This window comes from Hyperolius riggenbachi, chromosome 4, assembly GCF_040937935.1.
Source record: "Hyperolius riggenbachi isolate aHypRig1 chromosome 4, aHypRig1.pri, whole genome shotgun sequence".
In the NCBI taxonomy this organism is placed as follows: domain Eukaryota; kingdom Metazoa; phylum Chordata; class Amphibia; order Anura; family Hyperoliidae; genus Hyperolius; species Hyperolius riggenbachi.
In genome coordinates, this window is record NC_090649.1 from 156,001,717 (window position 1) to 156,020,770 (window position 19,054).

Genomic DNA, 19,054 nt, shown 5'->3' on the forward strand with positions numbered 1-19,054 from the left:
TTTTTTTTTTTTTAATTACAAAAAAAAATAATAATTGGGGAGTGTGGGAGGTAATGAGTTAATTTATTGTGGAAAACTAATGTATTTGTATATGTAAAATGCTTTAGGGTGTAGTTTTACTATTTGGCCACAAGATGGCCACAGTGAGTTTGTTTACATGCGACTTGTAAGCGTCCGGAAGGACGCTTACAGGAAGCAGTACGAGGCTGGGAAAATCACAATGATCGCGCTGTTTCTAATAGAAGCAGCGGATCATTGTGGGGGCTTAGATCAATGAACGGGAATGGATTTTCCCATTCATTGATCTCCGGGCGAGCGGGCGGCGGCGTGCACGAGCGGCGGGAGCGCGCGCACGAGCGGCGGGAGCGCGGACAGTGGCGGTAGCGCGGAAGGTACGGATTTCTCCGTCCCTTGGTTTTTTAGGGGGGGAAAAAAGGGACAGAGAAATTCGTACTGCGGGAGGTAAAGTGGTTAAGAAGAAAAAAACTGTTGGTAATGATTTGATAAATCTGGCCCACAAAATCACAGCCAGCCAGTGTGCTATTGGGTTGAGCTGAAGCTTTTCATGTGAGAACATTAAATGAAGCAGAAGAAATTGTCGAGTGCTGTGCAATCATTCCAAATTTGGGGGGAGCAGGGAGCGTATCCTCAAAAGTTTGCCTCAGGCAGCAAAAAGTCTAGAACCGGCCCTGCACGCACTTTACTAAAGTCGGCTGAGGCGGGCGATAGCGACAGCCTCAGATGATAATCAGGCATGTATATGGCAGCCCCAACCACCACCCGCAAGCGATCTGCCCGGCGGATCAACTCACCTGAATGATTCCGATTACTTTGATCCCGCCGCTCCCTCACCCGGCATGTGACATCCCGCATGCACTACTCCATCGTCCCTCCCCCCCCCCCCCCCGCATAGCAGGACCCCCGCAACAGAACGTGTTGTCAGCTACACAGCTGGCTTTGCGTCTGTACAGCCCGGCCCAGCGATGATGCCCAAGGAGATTGGGTACTGATCCCCGATGAGTGACATCCATCACAGGTGTGTACGCACCATAACAGATTGATTGGTTGATGAGATGCAAATTGTTCTGAGTTCATACAGGATTATGCAAATTCTGTATGACAATGGCTTAAAAATGGACCAATCAAATACTGAACAGGTGGTATTGGATTAATCCATGTTCAAAGTCCATACATTGGCATTAAAAATTGCCATAATCCTGTATAAATTCAGAACGATTTGCATCTTGTTTTCAGTTTTGCGTCCATCTTCAATTACAATCCTCTATTAAACACACGTATGTCTACGCTCCTGGTGGGGAAAGGGTGTTAAAAGGAGTGTAGATATATGCACCAGTGGTGGTAAAGTGGTTAGAGGTAGAAAATAACTTTTTATGGAAAACAAAATCTCTCACTCCGAACACAGAAGGTACGGATATCCATATTTACCCTCACATCCAGTGATGTGGAACATTAGTACTGAACTTGAAGATTGCAGAATAAATCTTCATAACATATTATACAGTTGCAGTCCAACATTGTTCATCTCCATCATTTCTCATCTTTGTAAACCATCTATGGCTGTGGAAAACAAGCTAACAGATTCTCGATTTTCTGAATAAGGAATGGAAATCTATACCTGAAATGTAATTATAATTTCAGAACTATATTTAAGCTTTCCTGTGCAATTTTTTAGAGGTTTTGTTTTACTTTGAGTGGGCAGGCTATGCTAATATTATCTTTTAAACTTTTATTGCAGCTTGGGTTTCTGCAAACGCATAAATACGCATAACTCTATGGTGGCGTCACGGTGTAGGAACGTTTGATCACCGTATTTCTCTCCATCCTGCTTACACTACACTATACTGCGCTATGATGCTTGTGCCAGTAATTCATCATTTCAATCAAGCCACACAAAATCAACAGCTATGCTTACATTTTCATTTGTGTTTCTGTCTGACATTTGGAATCATATAGACGTCTCAAAACTCCACTTGTATTTCAGCGCATAATCCATGTCTAGAGTGGTATCCCATGAATACTGCTCATGGTTCCCTTAAGGCACACTCAGACTCTTGTTTATGGAAGCTAAAACTAAGAAAATAAAGTTTCTTCTAATGTAGCGAGGAAAAATCAGATATTATGAAACATTCTTTGCAGGTACAGTGATTTAGAGTGTGTAAAGGGATAGACTGCATACCGATGTTATGTTTGTGCAAGACGCATGAATCTTCCCCCTGTGTGTAATTAGATCTACATGTGATATCTAATGACTTGATGTGAAATTTAGAAAGAGACAAAGTCTAGTGAAAGCTGCTGGTTTGGAGATCTGCGTTCCCATGTGTGTTCCCCCGCACTGACGTCTTCTCGTATTATGAGACAATTATTTAAACCTAAGTGAAGTGCTTGACCTGGGTCACTGCTGGGTGAACTAAGAGGTTAGACATTTCCATGGCTGAAGGACTAGAGCTACCATAACACATCTCTGTCAATGAGATCTTTGCATTAGATATGTCATTACAAATTTGTAAGATTGACTTAAGGTTGGAATCACGCTTGCAATACTTTGTGTCTAGCACTAAACCTAGGGGAGAAAATGGAGAAGCAATTCCTAGTTCAGGATCAATGTTATCTAAAGTGGACTTTTCTGAGCTAGACTGGGTGGCAGGATCTGAACCCACCAGCATTGAATGGCTCTCTGGGACCCTGACTGGGGCTGCTCCCCTAAAGCAGAACAAATGGAGCATTGTGACAAATGAAGTTTTGCTTTTCTGCAAAGTTTCTAGTACCAACTTATAAATGGATTCAAAGAAGTCATATACCTGTCTGTTTAACTGAGCTTCTTTTGGGCACTTGACACCAGAAACAGGCAGTTAACTTTCTCCCAGTTCCAATAATGAGAAGTACACTTTCTCCTAGCTCTAGTTACTGGCAGTACACTTTCTCCTAGCTCTAGTTACTGGCAGTACACTTTCTCCTAGCTCTAGTTACTGGCAGTACACTTTCTCCTAGCTCTAGTTACTGGCAGCAGAGCCGGGACAAGGTCCTCCAGCACCCAAGGCTGAGACAACCAAAGTGCGCCCCTCCATCCCTGCCACCCCAGCCATCACACACTGATTACTATTAGACTAAGAGGAGCCAAAAGGCCCACAACCTCCCCAACACCCTTATATCTAGTTATCTGGCTTGCAGTCACTGCCATGTATCCCCTTTTCTTATTTATTTCTGCTTCAAACACAATTAGGAATGACAGCTGAATTAATTCTGCGCCCCCTCCTACATTGCGCCCTGAGGCTGGAGCCTCTCCAGCCTATGCCTCGGCCCGGCCCTGACTGGCAGTACACTTTCTCCTAGCTCCGGTAACTGGTTGTACATGTTTCCTAGCACCATTTACTGGCAGTACACTTTTTCCTAGCCCTGGTAACTGGTTTCCTAGCACCAGTTACTGGCAGTACACTTTTTCCTAGCCTTGGTAACTGGTTTCCTAGCACCAGTTACTGGCAGTACACTTTTCCTAGCACCAGTTACTGGCAGTATACCCTCTCCTAGCTCCAGTTATTTGTCGTACACTTTTCCAAGCACTAGTTACTGGCAGTATACATTCTCCTAGCTCCAGCTATTGCCAGTACACCTTTTCCTAGCTCCAGTTACTGATAATACACTTTTCCTAGCACCAGAAATGGACAGTGCACTTGTCCTAGATCCAGTAACTAGAAGTACACTTTTCCTAGCTTCAATAGCTGGCAGCACACTTTTCTCCTGTCATCAGTAACTGACAGTGCACCTCCAATCAGTTAAAAGGGCAACAGAGGCACATTTTTTAACAGGCAGGCCTTTTCGATAGTCTATAAAGTGATGGCTAACCTTGGCACTCCAGCTGTGACAAAACTACAAATCCCATCATGCCTCTGCCTCCTCAAGTTATGCTTAAAGCTGTCAGTATTGCAATGCCTCATGGGACTTGTAGTCCACCACAGCTGGAGTGCCAAAGTTAGCCATCACTGGTCTATAATAATGGTTATGTTAAGAAAATAAAGGTAATATATTTTCGCCTACAATGGTAATGGCTTCAATTCACTAACATCATGCTGGTAATAATAAGGCAAGTGAAAACGTATCACCACACATCGATCGGTATTTTCAGTGTTAATTCACTAAAGAAGCTTGCCTTATTAAGGTGTAGTGATAGGTTTTCATAGTGAGAGTGTTGTCTTATCACTTCCATTCTTAAGTTATCGCCTCTGTAGTTATTTTCACATGCAATAGATAGGGAGGGGAGAAGCAGATGCAGGCAGGATGTAGCTCCGCCTCTCCTGCTGCCAGGATGATTACAGCTAGCCTGTGTGGGACAGCCATGAAAGGTAAGGCACCACCAGAGAGGTTAAGGTTAGGCACCACCAGGTGGGAGTTAAGGTTAGGCACCACCTGGGGGGGGGGTGTTAACTATAGGTGTGGGTGAGGTGGTTTGGCACCACCATACTTGGCGCCTTTTGTAAACAGAATCAAGTTCATCGCCACATCCAGTGCCCTTTATAGACTAAATCACGTTAATTGGTTAGTTCTGGCGCCCTTTATAAACAAAGTCACGTTTATTGGCTGCATCCGGTGCCCATTTATAAATGAAAGCACATGCATCAGCTACATTTGCAGCCCTTTTTTCAAGATGCCTTTTTTCCATGTACGCTCACTCCTGCCATTAGCAGTACACTGTTTTCTGGCAGGGGGTACTGGCACTACACCTGCTACTGACACTATTGCAGCAAGTTGTTTTTTTAAGTCTTGGAGGCAAGAAAATGCTATTTATAAGAGAGAGAGTGTTTTTAAGTTTAAGTGGCACCAATAAATGGAAATATACTAGATGCTGCAGTAAAAAAGTGATCATGTGCTAGTGAAATTATAGTCAGATTTGCCCCATTTCTTCTTCACAAGCAGTTCTGTATTCTCTTGAGCAGTTTCAGACTAATATACCTGTGAAATCCCATGATGTACATAGCTTCAGCTATATAGATAGCTATTCAGTTCCAAATATCTTGTTTTATGGGGAGTCTGTTTTACAGTGCTTAGGCATTTTATTTCACCAATTCCAGTTTAAATGAAATAAGTGTGTGTGTCTTGGCTAGTGGCTCCCCTGTGATTAGAAACAATCTTAAGAATTTCTGATACGCCGCTAGATCATCTGAATTCAATAAAATGGTGGCTGACATGTATTGGAGATGATTGTACGTTATTGCTGTCATTCCAGCATCTACTTCTGTGTGATTGGAAACAGCCACTTCATGGGTGGTAGATAGAATAGGAATGGGAGGGTGATTTAAAGTGGATATCTAGCCTGATAACTAATTTGGGGTCCTCCTGTAAGGAAACGTTATAATTACCTGCGCTGTTTTGTCCCCCAAAGTCATCCTCGAAGCCCTGAATCAGCCGGCTTCTGCCACATAGCCTCGGCCTATGAAAAAAGCCATTCTGTTTTCTCTCTTTTTTCAGGGGGTGGGGCTTGACGCTGGAAGCTGGCTGATACAGGGCTTTGGGGGCGACTTCAGGGAACAGCGCAGCTAATTATATCTTTGCCTTACAAGAGGACCCCTGAAAATAAGTTTTTAGTCTGGATAGCAACAAATATAGCCAAGCAGTTGTTTATTCAGTGCTTGTTCTGAAACTGTTAGCTTGAACATTCACTCAGCGATTGCTTAGGGGGGAGATCAATAAGTAGCATTAGACCTGATAAGTGGTACTGGGATAATAAGGTACAGTATCCACCATTCACACAAACAAACTCAATTATTAAAAATGTTCTGCAGTGAAAATCAGATGCTGATTCATTTAGATTTTCCTTAAAGAGAACATAAGTCATCCTGTAAGCCTCGTCTACGTTTACTAAAAACTGTCTGTTTGTATATAAAAGTTATCAAATATCTCAGATTGAAAGGTTAGTGGATGTGTTCTGCTGGTACAAAACATACAAACTCCAGGGCACTATCTGCACAGTTTGTATATTCACCCCGTGTCAATGTGGGTTTCCACTGGGCACTCTGGTTTCCTCCCATGTCCCAAAAACATTTAGATTAGTTAATTGGTCTCCTCCTCAATTGTCCCTAGACCACAATGGACAGGTGACTATGGTACGGTTTAGATTGTGAGCCCCTCTGAGGGACAGTTAGTGACAAGACCTTTACACTTTTGGCACTCTATTATTTATTTATTGTATTTATAAAGTGACAACATATTACGCAGCGCTGTACATTAGTTATACAAATAATTCTGGACCTTCTTTTTACTTGGTTCACTTTAAAACATTTAAAAAAAAATCAAGCACTGCTTTTGGACTCAGGACTACACTTCCCATAATCCCTAGCAGTGACTGCTTGCTGCCAATGGCCTCAATTCACTAAGCAGTTTAGACTAGTCTACAGATGGTTTTTAGTCTATTGATGGTTTGGTGTAATGTTTTAGACCTGTTTTTAGACCTGGTCTAACATTCAGTACACAATTCACATTCGCTGATTTGTGTTGGTAAAGTAATTTTCTGAGGTATTTTAGATGTGAGGATGGAACCTTTTGAATTAATTATGCAGGAGTTTAATTGTATGCAGAGGAGATGCTCATCAAATGAGAAGGATGTCAGTCATAGCTACTTGTTTGTGAATTGCATATTTTGATCATTTCCCCTGCTTTACCGACCTAGTTACCAAATGTTTTAGACCAGGTCTAAAAACAGGTCTAAAACATTTGGTAATAGTGAATACCCCTTTGATGAAACGGACCAGATCATCAGTAGACTAAAAACCATCAGTAAACTAGTGTAATCTGCTTAGTGAATTGAGGCCAATATATCTTACTGACAAATCTGATTTCCAGTGGCTGCTGTCAGTTTTGTTACTCAACTGGCCACCAGGTGACAACGAAAGGAGCAGAATCACACTAGCTATCATTGTTATTCCAACACACAAAGTACAAATATACTGTAAATTCAGTGGGAAAATACAAAAGATAAGAGAAATATAAAAGTATTATATCTTTATTTAAATTTACACATATTGTCAACATTTTTTTTTCTTTTAACATGCTGTGCTGTGCCAGGGGGGAGTTAACCACTTCACACCTAGAACTTTTTTCTCCTTATGGACTACAGCAGATTTTACTTTTTTGATATGCCTGTATTTAATCAGCAATAGCGTTATTACTACCGTACTTATGACCCTTTGGTGATATATAAATTATCTTTGGGGGAGAAGGTAGACTTTCTTTGAGTGCTCTTTTCCCAAAAATTAATTTATTTCCTATACATTTTAAAGGGAAAAATTTAAAATTTAAAGACACAGTTTCTCAGTTTTTACCAATTATAATCCTCTATAATAATCCCCTACTGTCGCTGCGTCCAGCAGCTGTCCCTGTTATTTTGTTACTGTGCATGTGCGCAATAACAAACAGCTGGATGGGAGCAGGGAGCGAGGTGGGTGGGCGGGCTGTTTCGTGCTCGTGGCGGGCGCGTGCAACAGGTACGCGGCGGGCGCACGCATTGCGCAGTGACTGGCAGCGGTGGTAGAAAAAGACCTAGGGCTTGGGTCTACTAGTTTTGAAATAAAAGTGCTATTGTCAGTGGCATAGCTACAGACTCCTGGGCCCTGATGCGGAATTTAAACCTAACTCCCACCTTTTCAATCCAGTTAAATTATGACTTAATTTGGCACACCCCCAACCCGACAATTGATAAAAAGAAGCAAGAGGCATTTTTCCATGTCATGCATCATGCATATGCATTCATTTAGCAGCAGGCTGAATTAGGCAATGTAAAGCAAATATAGAGTTGCAAACCATGCAAGATTTCGAGATGCTGGACCAGTATAATAGTCAAAGTATAATCCAAAAGGTCTGTCTGGCATGTTATGCGAATAAATAACCATATCATCTATTGAGTGGACGCGGCGGGGACGCGGCTGGGGTCGGTCCGGCGGCTAATCGGCCACCAGATCGACCCATGTATTCCCAGCATACCAGAAGAATCTAACAGAAAATTGTATCGTGTATTCCCAGCATAACGCTGGGCATACACGGCGGTGTATTTTCTTATCAATCGAGCTGCTGATGGCTCGATTGATAATTTCCGACATGTCCGATCACCACGTGAATCGATTCCCGGCTCGATCCGCGCGGGCGTACAATGGGCAAAAACGAAGCGCTGATAAGGAAGTGCCCGCGGGGATGAGCGGGAATCGATCCGTGCGGACGAGCGGTGACGAGCCGGAATCGAGCCGCTGGCTCGATTCCGGCGCATTATCTCACCGTGTATGCCAAGCATTAGACTGCAATGGAAACTGCAAGACAATGGCTGACTATGGTAGAGATTAGATTGTCAGCTCATCTGAGGACGGTTAGTGAAATGACTATGTACTCTGTAATGTGCTGCACAAGATGTTCAGATTGTTTATTGATAATGTCATGTGTTGATTTTATTTCAAATAATTAAAGAAAATTTCAATTGTAATTTTTGCAAAATATGTTTTCCAGTTCCCCAGGCAAGGCTTACAGCAAACCCAGCAACAGCAGCAGACCGCAGCCCTGGTCAGACAGCTACAAAAACAGCTTTCAAGTAAGTGCATAAATATCATTCATTAAACTGACTTTGAGATCTTTATTAAACCTTGTAAATTTCTTATTTTTCTTCAGCTGAACAGACTGTCATTTATCACAAGTAAAAGCTGTCTCTTATGGGTAATTCTACACAGTCTTTAACAGTCTGGCAATAATTTAACCAACAGGGTGCTCAGTATCTTTCCCTTCCTGCTGCTTTCCTGCATCAATCCGTGGCTTTGTGTAATTGTCTTGCTGATTATGGACAATAGCTACTGCTCCATTTTATATTGCTTAGTGACCTTCTCCAGTCAAAATTGAATTCTTCTCGATTTTTTTATTTTAAACAATGTAACAGCTAAATCTTAGACTTTAATATGTGTATCTTGTTTAGCAAAATATGAAGTGCTGTTTGCCTTGAACACTCAGTGGTTCCCGGAGATGGTGGATCAGTTGTTCTTGTTAGATTTTTGGAGCCGGGTATTTTTGACACCTTAAATAGTTAAGGAGGTTTATTTTGTCAAATATAACTATTGGGGTGATAAGATAAAATCAGCATGTTAGGTTACTAAGGTTACTGTGAAAATAGATCTGCCTACCAGGGCCCGATTTGTACTTTCCAGCACCCAGGGCCTGCTGGAAAGAAGCCCACCCAAAAGAGAGAACAGGTAAGAAGCAGATGTCCTGTTAAGACCCCCTTTGGATGTTCTGTTCTAATGACATTTATTTATATTTGCTGAAAATCTCTGTATCTCTTTCAGATGTTGAATGTACATATAGCTGTGTGTTCTAACATATTGTCAGTATACAGGAATAAATTCTGAAGAAGGCTTACTAGCCGAAAGTGTAATCTTTTTCTTTTAAGTATAAATGGTATCATCCTGACTCAAAACTTTCTGCTTTTGCTGATGGCTAAGACGGTACAATGGTCTACTACTACAGGAAAGTAGAAGGATCCCAAACTACACACGCTGGCATAGAAGTGTCCGTTCAGGTGTCCTTTAAACAGTGACAGTTTTGCACTGAAATGGAACCAAACTGCATTTTTTTCCTGCAGTTTGTCCTGGTTTCTAATAGCTGTAGGAGCTGAAGGACAGATCTTAAAATGAGTAAGGAAAGAGTTAATCTGAAATAGAGATTGGTGCTGCCATAAACATCCCTGCTAGCAAAAAAAAGGGCCAGTCATAAACTTAAGGTTTAGATAAGGTCATTAACAGTGCTGGAGTCAATCTGACAGCTAGAGGGGAGGGGGAGAGGAAACTATCAAAGCTCATATTCCTGCTGTGAATGCATGCCGTACTACTCACCCAAACACAATTCTGTTTGGTTTCTACTGTAAACCCCTGGCACTGGTCACAGCTGCTTGTATGTCCATTGTACAGAAGACTGGATCATCAGGTGACAGCAGATGCTGACTGTCATAACACACCAGTAAGTGAGAGAGATGCAGGGATTAGAAACTCTGGAATTCAGGCATCAGTGCAAAGCAGAGTGGCTGTGCTGTGGACCATAAGAGATGATTTACTTTAACATATGACCTCTTCTCTCATCAAGTCCTGCTACCCTTCTGATGTTATCTGATCTAATCGCCCAAGGCCATTGCCTTTGTGGCCTTTCCAGAAATCCAGCCCTGCTGCCTACATAAGACCAACAAATGCTGATTTAGGTTATACCTTTAATAGATGGCTATTCATAGTTTTCTTGCAAGCTTTTTAAACTTTTCTTCAGGCATGATAAAGAGTTGGATGAGGAACTGCTGGTTGTGTGGTGGTTCTAATCCAATTCCATATCATTCCTGAAGAAAAAGGGGTAATTTGCATATTCAGTAGTGGTGCATTGTGGGTAACCACACATGTTCACTTATAGCTGACTTATTGCAAATTTTCTTCTATTTTAAGAAGGCAAATTTCACCAAGAATTGCTTATTAGTAGGAGGGCTTTTTGGTCTCTTTTATCCACCTATACATTCCTAGTGGTTTGGGTCACCCCGAGCTGCTTGGTTACTCTGTATTCCTGAAGAAGAAAGCTTGCAGGAAAAGCTGTACAGTAAGGGCTCATTTCCACTAGGATCAATTTGAAATGATGCCCTGTGTGTGAATTTGGACAAGGAATCACAGTGTACTGAAATAAATAGGCGGCTTCTGAATTTGCTTGCGGAGAAAATAAGGGCGGCAGAATTTTCACGCAACACACATGTGCCCATGTGAATGCTGAAAGCTGTGAATGGCATGGCTAGAGGGATTCCAATGTGAACTCACATCAGAACAAGTACTGGTATTACTTTAAGGTTGCTTTCACAGTGGGACGTTACAGGCGCACATTAGTGCAGCCTGTAACGCAGCCCACCGCATAGCAAGGAAAAATCAATGGGCTGTTCACAGTGCCCATGTTGCGTTACATTGTAACGCTTCACGTTATTTCAAAGTGCTGCATGCTGTGCGTTCTATGCGGCTGAGCCGCGTTAGACTGTTTGCACATGCTCAGTAGTATTAGAGGAGGAGGTCTCCCCCTCATCCTCCTCGGCTAGGCACATGGCTAATTAATATTCACTGCACGGTGTGACGTGCAGTGTTTACTTCCTGGAGCGCCGCTCTGTGCGGCGATTGGCCGGCAGGACCACGTGATGCCGCATGCGTCCAAGAGTACGCATCACGGCATCACAGGACGTATGAAGAGCCGCTTAACGCGGCTCAATGTAACGTCCAGCTACAACCCCACTATGCGTTGCGTTAGGTGCACGTTATGCGACCTTAACGTAGCATCTAACGCAACGTCTTAGTGGGAAAGAAGCCTAAAAATGTAGTTAATGTTTTCCCATTGGACATTTTTTCTTCCACATTCTTAAATTTGTGGCGGCATCTTTACTGCTGGCGAGGTTCATCACCGTGGATTCTTTTTTTGTTTTGTTTTTTTAGTGCGTAGAAACGACGGAATGGTCTCCCAGAGTGCTCTGGGGAAAACTGTTGGGACACCATAGCCTAGGCTAAGCATCACTGGGAGGCTTTATAACAATATACAGCAAAATATACTGTAGATATAGGAAGTGTTTCTGATGCTGAAACCAGTATAACTGAGGTAAAATTGGGTATCCTGAATAATATATTACATTTATTGTTTTGTTTACTAATTGTTCCAAAGCCAGTAAAAATAATACCTGCTCTCCCAGAGTGCTCTAGGTGGAGAGTCTATCATAGCTAAACAGCATCACTGGGAGGGCGGGGTTACATATCAATATACAGCAATATATAGATATGCAAAGTGTTTCTGATGCTGAAACCAGAATAATTAACATAGAAGTGGATATCCTGAAAAATGTACTGCATTCTACTCACTTCAGTGCCTCCTAATGTAGATTATATGGGTGGAACGCCACTGTAAAGCTATTCTGTACAAAACATACAGAAAGCACATACTGTCTTTACATCTTTCTAGACTGTCATTTTTTTTCTTTAGAAATATGTGAATGTGGTCAGCATGAGAAGCGTTTCACTTGTTCGCAGTGTCTTAGCTTCTCGTAGCTGCCTAATATTGGATAGTATGTTCTGGAAATGAGCTCAACTATTCTTGGTTCTCTGTTTGAAATTATATCTAGACTCTTCCATAAACTGGGACAGGAGTTTAGTCTTAAGATTCCGGTGTATTTTTTGGCATTAGTGGACAGATAGTTCATGGAAACGCTACATTGGATGAAGATTGTGTGCATGCGCTACAGCCAGGGATAATGTGAATGAACTGCTGTCTCTGTAATTGATGGAAAATAACAAAATGGAATTTGTCTGTTCTGATGCCTTTTTGAAATTATTAAAATACTTAACAGTTCACATACAGTTATACTACCGCATACTTCTGTGCATACTGCTATACAACAGCATAATTCTGCATACACAGCTTTAGTAAAGCATAATTCTGCACATACAGCCAGTGGCGTACCTATGAGAGTGCAGGCATGGCTCGTGCCATGGGCGCCATGCCTGCACCCCCTCCGCATACCTCAGACAGCCGCCCCTGGGACTGTTGGTCAGCTGTTCATCAGAGGGGGGCCTGACTTTACTCCTCTCTCCCTCTCCTAGGGACTCTTCCAGTGCTGTCTGCCTTTAGTTCCTCTCCCTCTACACAGCTAAAGGCATCCCAGTGTAGGAAGATCTCCCCAGACAGAGAAGAGGATAAGATAGAGAGAGGAGAGAAAGGAGAAGAGAAGGTTATGCTGATCCCTACATATGGGATCAGCATTATTCATCTCGGATCATGGTGCTTCATAGTGATGTATACTAGGATCATATTATACCATAGCTAGGTTAAAGGAAAGGGTATTTGTAAAGTGATTGTTGTGATAAGGTGACCAAAAAGGTTCAAAGGTCTTAAGTTTATCGTCTTGAATAGATTTGAATCCATCAGAAACCACAGCGTGACTTATCCTAGCTTTGATTGGTCAATGCTAAGGGAGCTCTTCTTCCAGGAGGTCGCAATGACCTATCTGGCAGCCGTGAGAATGTATACAAGCAGAAAGCAGCTGAAACTGCCCTTTCACTTATTGAGGTGGCTTCATACCCAGTAGTGCAACCCCAGGGTTTTTTGGAAACTGGACACCAATGCTAGTATAGATTATTTGATACTGCCTGTGTTAGAACCTGCCATTTTTTTCCGCATGTCCACCAAATATATAAAAATAATCCCTCTCTGCTGCACCTTCAAAAATCACAATTATAGTCCTAGCAGGGGTCAAGTACCAGTACATTAGCACCTTTTGACAAGACTTCGCCACGTGTCTTTACAGATAGCACTGGTAGGAAACCAGTATTATTTTGAACAATAACATGCATAAGACTCCAGTGGCTGTGATACTGAAGATGCTGGACTGGTGGCTCCATCTACCAGCTGACCTACTAGCTTTTGTCTTCTGCCTCCCAGTGGGCCAGTTTCAGCTTACATCTCATTGTTCTGTGTCTTGGGGGGAAAAAATCTACTGAATTGCCCTAAGCTGGAATGTAGATGGAAAGGGAAGCTGCACTGTGTTATGATTATCTCTTACACTGGCCCTTATTCAATTCACCTTTTTTATCTCTGGAAATAATTTTTCATCTTCTATTTAAAATAACGTTTCACCACTTTGCAATTGAAAAATTTCAGAAAAGTAGCCAAAAAAAGTACTGCCAAAATTATTTTGAGTGTTTCCTTACTTGCTGATGGCTTAAATGGCACATTGACAAGGTATAAAAATATCACCTAAAAGAAAACTCCGGAGAGAAAGTTAATAGTAATCATCTAGCGTTTGTCGGTAGAATTATATTTATATAGATAAGGTATAAGATGATAAGGGCTTAATACCTCCAACGTATATACTGTACGTGGATGTATGTCTGATCAGTGTCTTCATTTAGGAAAAATGTAAAACTCCCTTTAACAGTCCTAACTAGAGCATTGGCAAGCCTGAAGATATTTAGTAATAAAGCAGCAGACATCATGTGAAAAAGCATTGGAGTTGATATTTGTGTTTCTCACTGTTAGCAATCATCAGCATATGACACGTCTGTGCTAGTTTGTAAGAATGTGTCACAATGAGTACTTGGTCTTCACTCATTCAGGAACTCAGGAGAGAAACATTCATCCTTCCTGGGAATATATCTGCACAGTTGCTCTACACATTAGTAACAGCACAATATTGTTTAGCAAAATAAGTGTACCTAGGCTTTCACCATCGTAGGTGTGGTTTGCATCACCTTAATAAGGAGGTATTTACAGCCACTGTTTGTAAATTTCACTGTATGTTTTCTGCCCATAGAGTATGTTATTTATGTTTAGAATGCAGCTTTAAAGGGAACCTGAGGTGAGAGCAATATGGAGGCTGCCATATTTATTTCCTTTTAAGTAATACCAGTTAGCTGGAAGTCCACCTGACCCAGTGTCTCTAATATGTTTAGCCATAGACCCTGAACAAGCATATGCAGATCAGGTACTATGACTCAACGGACTTAGTTTTTACTGGATTAGTCGTACACTTATTCTGGGGTTTTGACTTAGCCACTACTAATGCCAGAAGATCAACAGGGCTGCCAGGCAAATGGCATTGTTTACAAGGAAATAAATATGGCAGCTTCCATATCACTCTCACTTTGGGTTCCCTTTAAGGCTGGAAACCTCCTACACTCTGTGGATTGACAGACTCTACTCCACATTGAGTAAAATGGACACTGAAAACTTGGGGTGAATGGTTTAAACCTGGGATATCTCACTTGACCCTTCAGCATTGGTACCAAACTTGTAAAGACAAAATCAGGCAAGCAGCTATTGGGATACACATGGAATGTCTACATTATACACTAAAGCCCTACATGCTCTTCCATACAGCACGCTAAAGGTCCGTACACACGCCGGACTTTAGGCAACGACGGGTCCGTCGTTGCCTCCCGCTGGGTGGGCGTGCCAGCGACAGTCCGGCGTGTGTACGCTCTGTCGTCAGACTGATACGGCTGTTTCTGAGCGATCCGCCCGGCGGATCGCTCAGAAACAGCCGTATCAGTCTGACGACAGAGCGTACACACGCCGGACTGTCGCTGGCACGCCCACCCAGCGGGAGGCAACGACGGACCCGTCGTTGCCTAAAGTCCGGCGTGTGTACGCTGCTTAATAAACACAGACTGCAGAAATACCCCTTTGTTTATAAAGGAGTGGGTAATTAGATGAAGAACAATGGCTGAAGGTGTGTAGGGCTGCCCCTGTGTCCTATATCAGTACATCAAGCCAAGAAACTAACTTTAAGATGCTATCTAGATGGTACAGGGCACCTGCTTAATTGTCTGCAATATATCCTAAAACAATGGGCAGGTGTCGGAGGGACTGTGGAAGCATAGGCACAACCCTACATTTAATGTGGGAATGCCCCAAAGTTGCTCCGTATTGGAAAGATGTACGGAAAGGGAAAAAACATATTATTGCTATAGAATTGGAGTTAAATCCCCATGGATTTTCCTATTTCACCTCACCCAAGAGTTTAAACAATCCTTAATCACTTTATGCCATGGGCTGAGGGGTATAAATCATGTGTACTTCAGAGAGGTGTTGTGTACAGAAGCATTGGAGTCTCATGCTCAGTTCCCATTAGAGCAAATGCAAAATGGCATGGTAAGCTGCACTCTGTTGCATGTACGCCCCATCTGTTTTTCATTAGCTCTGCCCACTCGCTACATCCACATCGATCAGCGTGTTTGATCACTGATTTACTCATGTGTACACCGGATCCGCCAGTGCTGACTCCTCTGTTTGGTTCTGAAGCTCACAGATCAAAGGTTGGCATGAGTATGGGGCTTCCAATTACAATAGACCAAATCTTCCTAGCGACCCAGGAAGTACCTCCCAGGTCGTGGCTTAGCTTCCGATTGGAAGGAGCTCACGGAGGTAGGCAACAGCAGAGCCCAGCTAGAATGGAAGGGTTGATGTAAATACACGGATAGCGACTAGGAGATTGTCGCTAGCCTAGCACTTTTTACAGGGGGGGCACAGCAGACCCCGGGCAGGACTTTGAGGCGGCAATGCAGATACACAGAGGCATGCCATAGCGCACTGGATATGCCTCTGTGTTCTTTTAACATTTTAAATACCCACCTCGGGTTCTCTTTAAGTTCTCACTAATGAGAACATGTGTAGTAAACTTTACAGTTTATCAAAATTCCCCATGGACTCAACATTATTGTTTATACTGTTTATTTTACTTATTTATTTTACTTTTTAGGTTACTGCTCTTCCATTAAGTTGTTGGGACATTCCTTTTTTTGTTTTGGGCTTCGATAAATCATAAATAATAAATATCTCTGTAATGTATGTCTTGAAACATTCACATCATTTAAACAATGCTGATTCTAATGGTGGCCATACATGGTACAATTTTTTCATACAATCTTACCATTTCTATGTAGTATAAGGCTAGGTCCACACTAGGCACGGTTGCAGGACGGACTCTGCAGTTCGGGACCAGGGGAAGTACCACCAGACCGCAAACGGATCAGTTTTTAAAAAAGTGCATCAGTTTTTCATCAGTTTCCGTTCAGTTTTTTACCCCAAAAAATGGATAGAAAACGTGTCTATCATTAGGAAGGTAGTGGGAGGATTTTTTGGGCCAATAATAAAGTTCCGGCTATCTGTTTTTTCATCCGTTTTTGGTGCTATTTTGCCTGTGGAGATGGAGTTGCGTTTTCCCATTGCTTTTCACTACCCATCCGTGTATCCGTGGTCCGTAAAAATGCAGCAATTCCGGACCTTCCGTTCAGGTTTTGAAAACGGGTCCCTGCAAACGCAGACGGATACGTTCTTTTCTTGGGTGAGGACGGCTGCTATTTTTAACATTAGTATCCGGGACTCCATTTTTCATCAGGGCTGAAAAACGCAGCCACGGATACGTTTCCGGACCTAGTGTGGACTAGCCCTAAGGGTAAATTAAGTGAATATACTGAAAGAATAATTTAGGCAGTTCCCTTATATTGCATAGAAATGGTAAGATTGTATGAAAAAATTGTACCATCTATGGCCACCATAAGATTAAGAAATTATCACATGAACCATGATCTTTATATACATTTTTACAACTTTTCTGTAAATGTTCAATAATGTTAGGAATAGTTCTTAAAATGTTGTTCCATCCAATCTGTTACATTTTACAGCCACTAGTGTGCAGGGCTTTGCATGTTCATGTTACTTATTTTAATATTTCTTTTCTCTTATTACACAGATAACCAGGCACAGCAAGCAACAAATTTATATGGCGACCCCTCAAGTTTTTAATGCTGGACTTGATATTCTAATGTTTTGATTTTCATGACACTGTACATATTGGTCAGTCTGTAGTTAGAAAGTTATATTGTTTTTCAGTAGTTTGGATGCTTCTAGAGTATTGGCACTCACAAGCGCGTCTTATAAAAAAAGGTATTGGGAGAAAAAGTTATGTTTTGCCAACGCATAAATCCTAGCATAGATACGGTCTTTGTTTTATTTTGTTGTATTTTGCTGATGTTGAAGGGCATTGTAGATTTGCAACTGGTCATACAGTTGTGCTGGACCAAACAAATACTTTGATATTTAATTTAACATTTTATTGTATTAAAGTGTTTGGTTTTATTGTTGTTTCTTTACCCTTATTTAAAATGGTCACTGTTTAATTAAACATTTATAGACTTTCTAATGCTTTAGTTTACATTTCTGTTGACAAGATTGAGCCTCTTATTATTAAGAAGCATTTTTTTTAGGTGTTAGCATAGTTGTATGAATATAAAAGTAAAATACTTTGTATATAACATGGATTTCACGCGTACGTTAAAAAGGGGCGCTGGGAAAAAAGGGCGCCGGGTTTTTAACGATAAGCATGGATAACGTTTAAAATTGTATTGTACTGTATTTCGTTTAAAATTAATGTTTTTTAAAGTTATAAATCATTAAATAATGTGCATTAAATCGGCAATTGTAAAAACGTTAATCTTTCGTTTAAATAGTGAAACGTATAATAACGTTTAAAAAAAAAAAATTACTAAGTAACCCTCCCTGTACCTACCCCTAACCCCTAGACCCCCCTGTTAGTGCCTAAACCTAAGACCCCCCTGTTGGTGCCTAAACCTAAGACCCCCCTGTTAGTGCCTAAACCTAAGACCCCCCTGTTGGTGCCTAAACCTAAAACCCCCTGTTGGTGCCTAAACCTAAGACCCCCCTGTTGGTGCCTAAACCTAAGACCCCCCTGTTGGTTTTTTCGTTTAAAAATAATGTTAAAAAAAAAAAAAAAAAAAAAGTACTGTTTTTCGTTTAAAAATAATGTTTGGAAAAAAATATTGTACTGTTTTTCGTTTAAAAATAATATTTAAAAATGTATAAATCATTAAATAATGTGTAATCATGAGAAACAGTAATAAAACATTAAGTCTCCGGGCGCCGCTTTTAAAACGTTAGTTTTCTCCGGCGCCCTTTTTTCCTATTGGGCGCCCATTAAACGATATTTATTATAGGAGTGAATGGCGGCGCCCGATTTGTCCACTAGCCTCAGGCGCCCGAATTTACTGTTTCCGGATTTCACTGCCTCTGGTATCCAGAATGTAACATTAATTCAGATCCCAAGTGAACGGAACACACAACAACCACTACTTAAAGGGAACCTTAACTGAGAGGGTTGTGGTTGTTTTCTTTTAAACAATACCAGTTGCCTGGCAGTCCTGCTGATCTCTTTGGCTACAGTGGTGGTCGAATCACAAATCTGAAACAAGCATGCAGCTAATCCAGTCTGACTTCAGTCAGAGCACCTGACCTGCATGCTTGTTCAGGGGCTGTGGCTAAAAGTATTAGAGACACAGGATCAGCAGGAGAGCCAGGCAACTGGTATTCTTTTAAAATTGTATCCTTCTCAGTTTAGGTTCCCTTTAAAAAAGTTATTAGTTCCTAAGTGCACAAACTCTTGCCTACACTATGCTGTTGCACTAAAGGTGGTGCAGGTGCAATGAAGCAAATTGGTAGATAGTGA

At 41.7% G+C, this 19,054-nt stretch overlaps 1 protein-coding gene across 13 annotated transcripts in view; it reads left to right on the forward strand.

The window, feature by feature from the left end:
• MED12L (mediator complex subunit 12L) overlaps positions 1–17,734 on the forward strand; it is a 742,320-nt gene extending 724,586 nt beyond the window's left edge. For all 13 annotated transcript variants that reach the window (XM_068280808.1, XM_068280810.1, XM_068280809.1 and 10 more), the window contains 2 exons: positions 8,503–8,584; positions 17,285–17,734. In XM_068280808.1, coding sequence (XP_068136909.1) covers positions 8,503–8,584; positions 17,285–17,337 — 135 coding nt within the window. In that variant the 3' untranslated portion in view covers positions 17,338–17,734. The remainder of the gene's footprint in view (positions 1–8,502; positions 8,585–17,284) is intronic.
• The last annotated feature ends 1,320 nt before the right edge of the window (positions 17,735–19,054 follow it).